Consider the following 13584-nt stretch of genomic DNA (forward strand, 5'->3'; position numbering starts at 1 on the left):
CTGGCTAGTACTTCCAATACTATGTTGAGTAAGAGGGCAAGAGTGGGCATCCTTGTCTTGTCCCTGATCTTAGAGGGAGAGCTTTCAGTTTTTCACTGTTGAGTGTGATAGCTGTGGGTTTGTCATACATGGCCTTTATTATGTTTAGGTATTCTTCTATACCTGTTGTGAGTCTTTTAACCATGAATAAGTGTTGAATCTTGTCAAAAGCTTTTTCTGCATTACTGAGATGATCATACGGTTTTGTTTCATTTTGTGGTATATCATGTTGGTTGATTTGCAAATGTTGAACCATTCTTACATCACTGGAATAAATCCCACTTGATCATGGTGTATGATCTTTAAAATTTATTGTTGTGTTTTGTTTGCTAATTTCTTTTGAGTATTTTTGCATCGGTGTTGATGTCTGTGTTGTCCTTGTTTGGTTTTGGTACAAGGTAATGTTGGCCTTGTAAGATGAGTAGGAAGCATTCCCTCCTTTTCAATTTTTTGAAAACATTTGAGAAGGATAGGTAGTAAATCTTCTTTGAATGTTTGCTAGAATTCACCTGTGAAGCTGTCTGATCTTGGACTTTAATGTTTGGGGAGGTTTTTGATTACTCTTTCAATCTTGTTACTAGTATTGGTCTAGTCAGGTTTTCTATTCCTTCTTGATTTAGTTTTGGAAGTTTGTATGATTCTAAGAATTTATCCATTTCTTCCAGGTTGTCCAATTTGTTGGTGTATAGTTCATAGTATTCCTCATAATCTTTCATGTTACTTTTTTATCCACTATAATTTCTCCTCTACCATTTCTGATTTTTATTTATCTGAGCCTTCTCTCATTTTTTTCTTAGTGAGTCTAGCTAAAACTTTGTCAATTTTATCTTTTCAAAGAACCAGCACTTAGTTTCACTGATCTTTTATATTATATGTTTAGGCTCTGTTTCATTCTTTTCTGCTCTGATCTTTATTTCCTTCTTTTAGTAACTCTGGGCTTTTTGTTGTTGTTGTTCTTTTTCTAGTTCCTTTATGTGTAAGGTTAGATTGTTGAGATCTTCTTGTTTCATGAGGTATGTCTGTATAGCTATAAACTTCCCTCTTAGTGCCACTTATGCTGTATCTCATAGATTTTGGTACCACATTTTCATTTTCACTTGTCTTCCAGTACTTTTTAAATTCTGCTTTGATTTCTTTGAGCCCATAGTTGTTCAGTAGCATATTGTTCAGTTTCCACAGATTTGTGATTTTTTCCCAGCTTTCTTTACGCAGTTGATTTCTAGTTTTATTGGAAAAGATGCTTGATATAATTTCAATCATATTAAATTTATTGAGACTTGTTTTGTGTCTCAACATATGGTCTATCCTTGAATGTTCCATGTGCACTTGAGAAGAATGTGTTCTACTGCAGAATGGACAGAATGTTGTGTATAAGTCTATTAAGTCAATCTGGTCTAATGTATCATTTAAGGCCACTGTTTCCTTCTTGACTTTCTGTCTGTATCATCTGTCCATTGATTTAAGTAGGGTGTCAAATTCCCCTACTATTATTTTGTTGCTGCCAAGGTCTCCTTTAAGACTGCTAATAATTGCTTTATATATTTTGATGCTCCTATGTTAGGTGCATATATGGTAATAAATGCTACATTTTCTTGATAAATTGTCCCTTTTATCATTATATAATGTCCATCTTTGTCTATTGTTACCTTTTTTGGCTTGAAGTCTATCTTGTCTGATATGAGTATGGCTACACCTGCTTTCTTTTGGCTGCTATTTGTTTGAAGGATCATCTTCCATCCTTTCACTTTGAGCCAATGTTTGTCTTTAGAGCTGAGATTATTCTCGTAGAGGCAGCTTATAGTTGGGTCTAATTTTTTTTTTAATCCATAAAGACACCCTGTGTCTTTTGATTGGCAAGTTCAACTCATGTACATTTAGGGTGATTACTGATAAATGAGGACTTAGTACTGTCATTTTACTTTTTATTTTATGGTTGCTCTAAAACTCCATTGTTTTTCATTGTGTTTCTGCCATTTTAGTTTGGTGGTTTTCTGTTTTTTGTCAGTTTCTTCTTTTTTAATACGTTGTGCCTCTGCTCTAAGTGTGTTTTGTGGTTATTAAGAGGTTTGTATAAAATGATAAACTAGTCCTTTGTCTGCTGATAGCATCTTCATTTGCCTATACGACTTCAGTCCTTTTCTTCCCCTTATGTTTTTGTTTCAAACGATCCCTTTTTATTTTGTGAGTTTGTTACCAAATTGAAGTAGCTATGGTTATTTTTATAGCTTTTTTCTTTAATTTTTATGCTATAATTGTTTAACAACCTGTCCTGATACAGAGTTTCAATTTTCAGAATCTGTCCATCCATGACTTTACTCAAAGTTTTATGTACTTTTGCCTTTTCATTTCAGGTAGAACTGCTTTCAATACTTCTTTATAGGGCAGGTCTAGTGGAGATTAACTCCTTCAGCTTTTGTTCATCTGGGAAATCCTCTATTTCCCCTTCACATCTGAAGGATAACTTTGCTGGACAGAGTATTATTGGCTGACGGGTTTTTCTTCTGATACTTCAAGTCTGTCATTCCATTCTCTCCTGGCCTGTAGAGTTTCTGCTGGGAAATCAGCTGATAGCCTAATGGGGATTCCTTCATAGGTTACTGTCTTTTTTTCTCGTGCTGTTTAAAAAATTTTTTCTATGCCATTGACTTTTGCCAGTTGTATTGTGTATCAGAGAAGGTCTTTTTTTGTGTTGAGATAATGAGGTGTTCTCTTAGCTTCATGGATTTTATATACAGTTACTTCCCAGGATTGGGAAGTTATCAGCAAATATTTCCTTAACTCTCTGTGCCCTTCTTCTCCCTCTCTTTTCCTTCTGGGATATCCATTATTCTCATTTTGTCTTTACTAATAGAGTCAAATAGTTTATACAAAACTTCAGTTTTTAAAAAAATACTCTCTTGTTCTACCTGAATCATTTCTGGAGTTCTTAGATCAGACCTTGCAAAAGAGAAAATTAGCACACTCAAATTTTCAATGCTTTCAAATATGTTCTTCATCTCATTTATTGAGTTCTTCAGCTCCAGAATTTATGATTGGTTCTTCTTTTTAGAGTTTCAATCTCTTTGGTAAAGTGTTCCTTCTGTTAATCTGATTCTTGAGCTTACTGAACTGCCTTTCTTACTTTTTTTGTAGCTTGTTTCTTCATGATAGCTATTTTAAATTCTCTCCGGTTGCAGTGTTCTGTGACTTGAAGTTTGGTTTCTGGAGATTTGTCATTTTATTTTTGTGACTGTTACCATGGTTTTTCATGGTGCTTGATGAGTTGTTCCTCTGCCGGCACATTTTGAAGTAGCAAATACCTTTCTTCTTTAGGTAAAGCTTGTCTTTTACTTTGATTCTAACAATTTAACACGTTGGTAGTTAGAGGCCTTTCTTTGTTTTCCAGTAGGTGGCCCTATAGCACAAGTTACTTGTTTCTTTTACCTGGTCTGCCTCTGGCTATATTTGAGAATCAGTACTTTTTACTTCATGGTGTCTGACAGGTCTCTTAGGTCTCATAGGCATTGCCCATTTTTCCTTCGTTCTTTTTGTTTTGTTTTTGTTCCTCAGACTGGATCATTTCAATTGATGTAGTTTCAAGTTCACTGATTCTTACATTTGTCTTTTCTGCTGTTGATTCCCTCTAATGAATTTTTCAATTCATTTATGGCATTTTTTAGCTTCAGAGTTTGTATTTGATTCCTTTTATAATTTCTATTTCTTTATTGATAGTCTCTATTTGAGACATTGTTTCAAATAGTTTCATTTAGTTGTTTATGGTTTTATTTACCTCTTTGAGTATATTAAAGACAGTTATAGTCTTTATCTAGTAAGTCCAATGTTTGTGCTTCCTCAGGGATAGTTTCTGCTAATTTTTTTCTTTCCTGTGAACAGACTATGTTTTCTTGTTGTATGCTTTTATTTTTTGAAACTGGTCATTCTTAATACTACAATATGGCAATTCTGGAAATTGAATTCTGCTCCCTCTTCAGAGTTTTTGTTGCTCATTGTGGGTTGTAGTTGTTTGGTGACTTTTCAAAATTGTTTTTGTAAAAACTTTATTCTTTATCATGTGTGGCCTATGAAGTTTCTATTTCATGAGCTTAGTGGTCAGATAGTGGTGTGACAGCTTTCCTTAAATGCCTAGAGACGAAAAGAAATAAAAGGAAACAAAAGAAAATACTATCCTGGTCTTTGCAGATGGACTCTGTGTTGTGGTGCCCCTTCAACACTTACCTAGGGTGTTTACAGTTCTGCTTTAGCCTTCACTTCCTGCTTGGGCTTGGGTGTAAAGATCAGCAAGAGGTAAAAGCTTAAGGTCTTTCCAGATTTTCTATGAGGATGCATCCTGCCCTGCGTTATTGGCAGGTCCTTTTAGATTCCTTAGAATATGTGGGTGCTTTTCAAAGCCCTTATTCCCCAAAGTATGTCACTCTCCAGTTTTCCTCCCAGGCATTCAGCTCTGTGTCTGTTGTCTGTTTGTCCCAGCTATTATCTTTTGCCCAGGCAGCAGCATGTTCATTTACCTTCAGAGTTTTAGAGAAACGCCCTCTGTGTGTATCCTTTTTGCTACCCTGAGTAACTTCTGAGTTGGGTGAAACAAAGGCAAGACCCTTGCATCAGTTCTCCCAGGACCCTCCAGACAGGTCGAAACAAACACTGTTCTTTGGGAACAAGGTCTGTTCTGTTTCCTTCAGAACCAGGCACCCACACTAGGAACACAGGCTGCCATTTTTAAGATGCTGACTGAGGAGGAGGGTGGAGGAAGAGTAAGATGAAATGCCATTAAGCTATCCTCCTGGGTTTCAGTTGTTGTTTTATGTTTGTTGTTTTAGCATTTATTTGGTTTCTGTAAGCCTTTAACTATTTCCCAGACTTTGAACAAAACTGATTTCTATCAGTTTTTGCCAGTTTTTTTAGTGTTTCTATGGAGGGGGTAGGTCCCTAGGGTTCTTCATTCTGCCATTTTTGTTGACATATATGCGTATTTTTAATGGAAGTAATGCACCAACATTTGGGTGAATGTGACATGATTTTCCTATTATAGTCTGAATATGTGATCTTTATTAAAACTTTGTGTACTTACACTCTAGTTAAGATATAAACATTTGCATATATTTCAGAAATATAAGTAGATAAAGAGTATGGAAAATTAAAAAAATGACAGATGCTCATGAATTATCTAAGGAAATTTAGGGGCTTATATGTACATACTTATACCCTTTGAGTGTAACTAGCTACTATGCTCATCCTTTCCCACTATTAGAAAAACTACTATTAGATTATTGGTCAGACCCAGTATAGCTTACTGCTGGTGTATGAAAAGCATCTTGTTTTAATGTTTTAAACTTAATGTTCCTCAGAGTCCACGGAGTTCATTAAGTTTCTGAGAGGCCACTCAGATGTTTTGTCCCTAGATGCTACAGCTAATGTGTTTGCCCCTGTCACCAGTCCTTCTTAAAACATGATGTTTAACGTCTTTGGTATGTCATGCCTTATTTAGAATAACCACTCCCTTCATGTACCATTAAAGAGGTTCTCATGATAGCAAGAAAGGGAATACTTGGCAAGCTCTTTGGTTACAAGATCTCATCTCCCCAAATTACCATGCTTGCTGAATTTTAACTGACAAGGATATTACTTCATGTGCTAAAAAAAAAAAAAAAAAAATTACAGTAAACACACAACACTATTGGGCTTACTCTTATGAATATCTAATGCAAGGAAGAGTGTGCTAAGGAAAATGGAACACTTTATTCATCAGATGTTATTATAGATGAAATTTTTATATTAAGATTTAAATGGATTTTTACACCTTTAGATGGAATTTTATATTAAGATTTTTCTCTCCAACTGAGTAGGAAAGTTAATTCCTCTTATTCTAACTGGAGATCGTTAAGCATATAATACATTTTTTTTTTTGTGGTACACGGGCCTCTCACTGTTGTGGCCTCTCCCGTTGCAGAGCACAGGCTCCGGACGCACAGGCTCAGCAGCCATGGCTCACAGGCCTAGCCGTTCCGCGGCATGTGGGATCTTCCTGGACCGGGGCACAAACCCGTGTCCACTGCATCGGCAGGCGGACTCTCAACCACTGCGCCACCAGGGAAGCCCCCATATAATACATTTTTAAGGGAGTCTTGCATGCAGTGAATCTAGCTGAAGTGACATTGGAGGATATAACAGCACATACAAATTAATTTTTCAATTTAAAATATTTGGGAAAGGTAAAGATAATGTATTTTGTATGTGATTTTCCACATGCTACATTCTGAAAGCAAACTACATTTGAGCCACTCTCTGTAGCACTTTCCAGTAACAACTTATTTTAAGGCAGATTTTTCCCTTTCCCTAAAGTAATAATTGTCTATAGAGAAGCCACATCTTTTTAAACTGAAATTCTGAAAAAAAATTGTTTTCATAGTTGGCATATTTTTAATATTTGGAGAAAATTACGGAATATAGGCTAGAATTTTTTTTTTTTTTTACTAATCTGAGATAGGGAAGTTTTCCTTACCTCAGTCACAGTGTCTGAGAACTCTCTGTGGTCATGATTAAACATTATTAGGCTTTATACAGAGAGATTAGATGTTTGTTGTTAATAAGAATTTTGAGCTTGAAGGGGACAAACATAAGTAACTGTAATTAATAAACATTTACTCGACGTAAAACTTGGCCTCAAGCTCCAATTTTGATGTTTGAACTGAATAAACTTTAGAAAACAGAAAAGTACTAAATGGATTAAGATTTATAGGTCAAATGCTACCTAGATGTAGACATTAAACAAATTATTATGATCACTTACGGCTTTTCCATAAATGCCACTGCAATACTGAATTTATCAATCTGTGAACAGGAACTAGGGGAATGAATGTGATTTTTAATAATAGATTTTGGGAATATGTAATAATGTTAACATAGTGCAGAATTTCATAATTTTTGCTGAATATAATTGTGTTTTGAAAACATACCTTTCTTCCTGCTAGCACACATACTGCCCTGGGATTTAACTTCATATACCCTTGCAGGCTTTTATATTTCCCATTCTTTGCTGAAGTTCATAGATACAAAATGGGTAGGGTCACTGGATATATACGTGGGTCCTGGTTTGAGACTACATAGGTGGAACTCTCAACTAACAAAGTTCACCATGGTTATTACTAAGCTCTTAATGAAAATTAGATAACAAAGCCTAAAAAAAAAGTTTATTGAGCTGACTAAATAACTGTGTTTCTAAATCCCTCTTTAGGAAGCACCACAGAAAATAGAAATTCAGGTTTGAGAGTTTGAAAGCCCAGTTACAAGCTCTGTTTTTTCTTTGTGGCTTTCAACTTCCAGTACTTAAATAAGTCAGATAAAATTTACATTTCCTGTCTAAATTCCTGTCTAATTTACAGGGTTGATGTGAAGAAAAAAAATACCGTAACATATGGGAAAGTGCTTTATAAACTAAAATGCAATATACAAACATAATAATGGTTACACTCCTATATTTGATTTTCAAGAAAGCATCATTGAGTCCCTCATATTAGGATAACTAATCTATATCTAGGTCTGGGAATAAGGTTTTGATGGCATGCTTCTTCCATATAACACAAGGGCAAAATGTCCATAGTGGGTTAGTTTTGTGGTTGTAAGTCTGGATTCTTGGGTGACACTTCTAAAGTTGGAGAAGAATTAATTCCTAGTTGTGGTGTGTTGCTTTCGTTGCCTGATGCCTTGAGGCATGTTGATTTAGTCATGTTGGCTTTACATTTTTATTCTGGGAAGGACCTCCATGCCCCAGGGTAGGTATCTGAGTAGTATTCATCCAGCTCCCTGTCCTACTTCCTTTACCTAATTATGATGAATAAGAACAAAACGCGGGCTTCCCTGGTGGCGCAGTGGTTGGGAGTCCGCCTGCCGATGCAGGGGACGCGGGTTCGTGCCCCGGTCCGGGGGGATCCCACGTGCCGTGGAGCAGCTGGGCCCGAGAGCCATGGCCGCTGAGCCTGCGCGTCCGGAGCCTGTGCTCCGCAACGGGAGATGCCACGGCACTGAGAGGCCCACGTACTGCAAACAAAACAAAACAAAAAACAAAACAAAAAAGAACAAAACGCTATTTGTAACCATACATGTCCTTTATACTGAAACTGCAGAAAGTATAATTTTTCAGTACATGACATATTTTCATGCATACATCTATGTCTGTGCAATCCCAAGAATTAAGATACATTTCGTAGTTTTCCTTTACTAACATTGTGGTTTTCTTTCCTAGTGAGTGAACAGTTTAAAAGCATGAATTCATAACTGCATTGTCATTTATTTCAACCTCTTGCATACAGTGAATATAATGTGCTGGAAAAACACTTCGATGATGCCTTTGTTCTTTCCATATTAAATTTAACCATCCATGTCTATGAATTAAGTTTACTAGGAAAACTCACGTTTAAAAAAACTGTACAGGAAACAGCTGGATTATCACAATCAGCAAGGAAATGAACTCAAGAATTTGAACTAGTATGTCAGGAACACTTTGTCTTCATGGTAAACATTCCTTTATGCAAATCCCACTCGGCTTCATTTAATTAAAAAGCTGAAAAAGAAAGAAAATTCTGGGCTGAAAATAAAGAAAACACCAAGTGCTTTTTATCCCATTCTAAATTAGTACATGTAAATATAAAATAAAAATGTCACAGTTACATTATTTCACCTCATTCTAATTTTTATATCAGGGCAATTTCTCTGAACTAGTTCCTGTAATGGGATCAGGCTTGTGGTAAGAATAGGTCAGGGGTGGAAGCAGTTGTTCATAAGAACTTGAACTTGTGGTGTTTAAGTTTGAGTAACTTCTTCTTTTTTTTTAAATAGTTGATTAACAATGTGTTAGTTTCAGGTGTACAGCAAGGTGGTTCAATTACATATACAGCTATCTCTTCTTTTTCAAATTCTTTTCCCATTTAGGTTATTACAGAATATTGAGCAGAGTTCCCTGTGCTATACAGTAGATCCTTGTTGGTTATCTATTTTAAATATAGCAGTGTGTACATGTCAGTCCTAATCTCCCAATGGGTAACTTCTGTGAGCCGTGCTCATTGTTAGCTAGACCATTGGTTAAATCGGCATTTAAACTGACAACGTAGGGGAACAAAAGGGAATGGATTGAAACACATATTTGGAGTGGGCCGTTTCAACGTCCTAAACAAAATATTTTTTTCTGGTTATTTAATTTATAATGCATTTCTTAAAATAACTAAAGACTTTTGAGGATTTTATAGTTTCATTATATTGAACAGCCAAAAAAGAATATATTACAAATCATAATAAAAATATCATCAGATTCTGATGAAACAACACAAGTATGTATTTCTGTATGTACATATAGAAACACAAGTAAAAAGTAACTATTTTTCCTTTCTTAACTTCCCTAAGCAAAACTTTAACCTATGAAAAGAAATTTATTTAAGTTTGTAAAATCGTGAGTCAATTTAAATAACATTCTTCAAGCTTTTGTTGGTTATTTGTACCTTTCTGCTAACAGGTAGCAACTTTTTCTTCTAAAGTCTTGACAACACAACTTTAGGACAACCAGAGATAAACCAATTCTTAACTAAATATTAAAAAAATACATTAATGGTTACTATAGTTGAAAAGCCATGTAGTTGGGAAAAAGTTCAAACTAGTAAGTTTAATACTTGAACATTTAAATTATAATATCCTAGGCATACGTTACTTCATCTTTCTGAACCTCGGTTTCCTCATTAGTGAAAAGAACGGTTGTTTTGGATGATTTCTAAAGTTCTTTCCAGTGCTAATATTTTATAATCCTGGTGATACTATATGCTAAAATTAAATATATGTATTATAAAACATTACATGAAACATTTAAACATATTTTAAATATATGTTATCTATAATGGTTTACATTATATAATAAAGTAATTATGCAATACAAACTAAACTTTTTATTACTCTGTATCTGTTTCTGAGGAATTACTAAATTACAAGACAGAAATCATTGTGCTGATATCTAGGTGCAACTAGACATTGCTTCTAGTTTTTGAGATAACAAGTTATGACTTAAGTACTGCAAGGGTAACCAATGCCATGAAGAGTCAGAAGTAAAATTCCTCAGAACATTAAGATACAGATGCTATTCAGTCCACATAATCCTTAACAACACTGATGGCAAAGCAGGTATATATGTCATGTGTAGATGAACACTTCGGATTTCTCTGTCCTCAATTAAAAGACTGCCCTGAAGATAAAGCTGACTGAAGAATAAGGGTTAATGAAAAAAGAAAACCTGATCACAAAATATTTAAAACTATAAGTTGAAAAACTTATAACTTAAAAGAAACCTGAGAATTTATAGTTTCCTTTTTTTTTGTGAAAAATAGTCCGCACATTTCCAGCGATGGAATACTAAAGATCACCTTTTAGCACTGCTAAAAGTATTACCATCATAAAAGCAAGAATAGTAATATGACCTTTATGGTCATTTTATACTTGCTAAGTTTCTGGTGCTGGAAAGGTTAAAAAGGTTCTACAACTTTTTATATGTTGCTACATTCACAGGGTAAAAGGAACTTTGTATTTTCTTAATATTGAAATAGACTGAGAATCCTTAGTTACCAAGGTATCTGTTTACGCCAGGGTGTTTTCCAAACTGAAATATTTTTAGAAAACTGTTAAAGTAATCTTTTTTTATATATTATTATGAAATGAGAAATATATATTTAATTTTGAACTAATCATTCTATTAATTGTACTAAAATAAAAGTTTAATCTAGCAGAGTACTACCTAATTTATATTTAAAATAATCTTTTTCATAAAGAGTTATAAGCATTTGTTCAAGACACTGGAAATAGCTGAGGCACAAAAGTGTCAAATATTTTGTTAAAATGTTTCTTAGAAAAGTATGAACTATTATTCTCCAGGTAATCATTCAATAGTTCATGTTTGGTTTTATTTTTTTATTATATAAATGTCCAAGTTGTATTCCAGTATGAATGTTTTATACTGATTTCATCACTCAAGAAATAAGTTCCCTCATTTCTATGTATCAGGGTCTGACATACTTTTTGCTCTTCTCACATTTACCTGTCTAATGTTGATGTATCATCTAATGGTTCTCATAGATTCATGCTTCTAATACTGTTTGGATATTAACTTTCCTAATAAGGCTTATTATAAAACATACAATCCTTTTGTATCATACTTAAAAACGGTTGAATGCTAAAAACTGAATATATTCCTCTTATTTGGAATGTATTTTTTCAGTGTTGCAGTCTGTTTCCTCAGAGGGAGAAGCTGCCTTGGGTACCACAATCAACTTCTGTCTGGACTTCTGTCCACCTGCTGTCATGAATGAATCTCATGACAATTCATGGTAGTCTATACATGGTAGTCTATACAGTCTATAACACTGACTACCGTGGCTGGCTTATTCTCAAGTGAATACATGCCTGGTCAACCCTAACTCAGGTAGCAGTATAAGATGGATGCTACTTGGCAAGGGTATTGACCTGTACCCAGGAAGAACAGGTAGAGGCCAGGACCAGCAAATATGCCCCAGAAGCTCCCCTTCTCCTAGGCTAAAGGGATGCAAATATTCCCTTCTAGTGTGTAACTTTATTATTACTTAAAGTACATCAGGGATGCCGAGGGGCCTTGTATATACAAAGTCAAAGCATTTCTCCCTTTAAATCTGGCTCTCTGCTAATGCTCCCTCACAAGAGCAAATATTCAGGATTTAGATAAAAATGCAGTCCCTGACTTGCTGGGGAGTGATATTCCAAAAGTTCATAAACAAGCTTATTATTTGAAATCAAGTTTTTCTAGAGAAAGATTATTTAAAGTAGTAACTATTTCCTCAAATTCAGGGCCCCCAGAAGTCAGCTTCAGTCAGTATTCAACAGCACTTACTGATCATCTACTGTGTAGAAGAATATTATGAATAGAAGGGTGTTGCAAGAAAAGGAATGATTGAAAGTCATGGCCGTTACGTTTCTTCTCTAGAGGAGAGAGACCTGGATACAATAAAGTATAACACAGTGACGCACTTGATAAGATGGCAAAGAACAATTTAAACAAGCAAACAAAGGAAAAAACTGGGAACAAGTGAAATGAAGGGATAACAACCTAAGCGAAAGGAGCTGATGGAGGAAAGGCAAATTATGAGAACAGATTCCATGTGCGCCTTACGGCTAAACCAGGAGTCAGCACACTGTGAATAAACCATGCGGGCCGTAGGTCTCTCTCGGAACAACTAAACTAAGCTGCTCTAGGGCAAAAGCAGCCTAAGACGAGGCATAAACAAATGAATCTGGCTGTGTGCCAATAAAACTCTATTCATGGACACTGAACTTTGAATTTTATATAATTGTCACATCACAATATTCCCTTTTTTCCAGTGATTTAAACCTTTCTTAGTTTACATGGCACACAAAAATTGGCAGTGGGCTAGATTTGGCCCAAAGGCAGTAGTTGCTAACCCTGCTCTAAACCACAAGGTACAGTGAAGACTGTGCTGTAAGATGAAACAGGTGGAGCCAAACTTTAATATAACCCTTCCCTACATTCAAAATGTATACAAGTCAAACTGCTGACATCCCAACTTGAGTGCTGGGATTATAAAAAATTTTATTCAGTTTCTTGATATTTTCTAGAAGGAACATGTATTAACTTTTCCTTCTTTCTGGTTAGCCATCAATGGATTTTGATGAAGCAGCAGCATAATCTGTGCATATCTTAAAAGATTCTGCATTATTCTCGAGTAAGTGATGGCTTATCGATGATACGACTAAACACGGAGATAAATTAGGAGGCTGGGTGATATTCTGAAAAAGATACTAGGTATATAAATTAAGACAGCAGCAGTGGGAATAGCAAGTGTTGGAGACCAAACCGACTCCAAGGTTTCTATCTTGTATGATTGAGAATAACAGTGTTGTAGGGAAAATGGGCAGGGCAGGAGACACAGGTTTGGAGCAGAGAAGAGCTTGGCTTTGGGGTTGAGGGTGAGGTGTTAATGTGGTATTAAGGTCTGTTTCTAGATCTCAGGAGAAAGATCAGGATTTAACATGTATATTGGGGAGTGAGAAGTAATCTAAAAGGAAAAAGGAAGGTCCAAGCGTGCTATGTTACAAAATCCAGGGCATAGCCTGTCCAAGAGGAGCTAGTTAACTAAAGTCCTAGAAAGGTTACGCGGGTTGCAGAATGAGAAGACATATCTGGATTTGGTTATTGGGTGGCTACTGGAGACCCATATGACATGTAATATGTAATATTTGTTCCTTTTCTCTTCCTGTGAAATATCTGAACAGGCACCAAATAGTGGTTTGCATTTTGTTTTGACTTCTCTTAATTAATTTATCTGTTCCCCAGTGTTTTAAAAAACCAGAATGTATGCGGTGATCTTGAATGAATGAATTCTGTCCAGCTGGGAGCAGGTTAAGTTCTCTACCAAGATCTTCAGCTGGACAGAATTTTCTTGTCTAATGTTCTCACTTCCTGTTCTCAAACTGGGAAAGAAGTCAGACCTCATGGTTACGTAATGGCACTTGGTCGCACAGAAATCACTT

The 13584-nt window shown here is 35.5% G+C and overlaps 1 protein-coding gene across 1 annotated transcript in view; it reads right to left on the bottom strand.

The window, feature by feature from the left end:
- Nucleotides 1–13584, bottom strand: part of TUSC3 (tumor suppressor candidate 3) — a 218477-nt gene that overhangs the window by 20712 nt on the left and 184181 nt on the right. Inside the window, exon 10 of the mRNA XM_022571105.2 lies at nt 1–8593. This exon is cut by the window's left edge and continues 20712 nt beyond it. Coding sequence (XP_022426813.2) covers nt 8578–8593 — 16 coding nt within the window. The 3' untranslated portion in view covers nt 1–8577. The remainder of the gene's footprint in view (nt 8594–13584) is intronic.

The sequence above is a fragment of the Delphinapterus leucas genome, chromosome 21 (genome assembly GCF_059928025.1).
Source record: "Delphinapterus leucas isolate spDelLeu-1000000601 "Yukka" chromosome 21, BTC_Dleu_Yukka2, whole genome shotgun sequence".
NCBI classification, from domain to species: domain Eukaryota; kingdom Metazoa; phylum Chordata; class Mammalia; order Artiodactyla; family Monodontidae; genus Delphinapterus; species Delphinapterus leucas.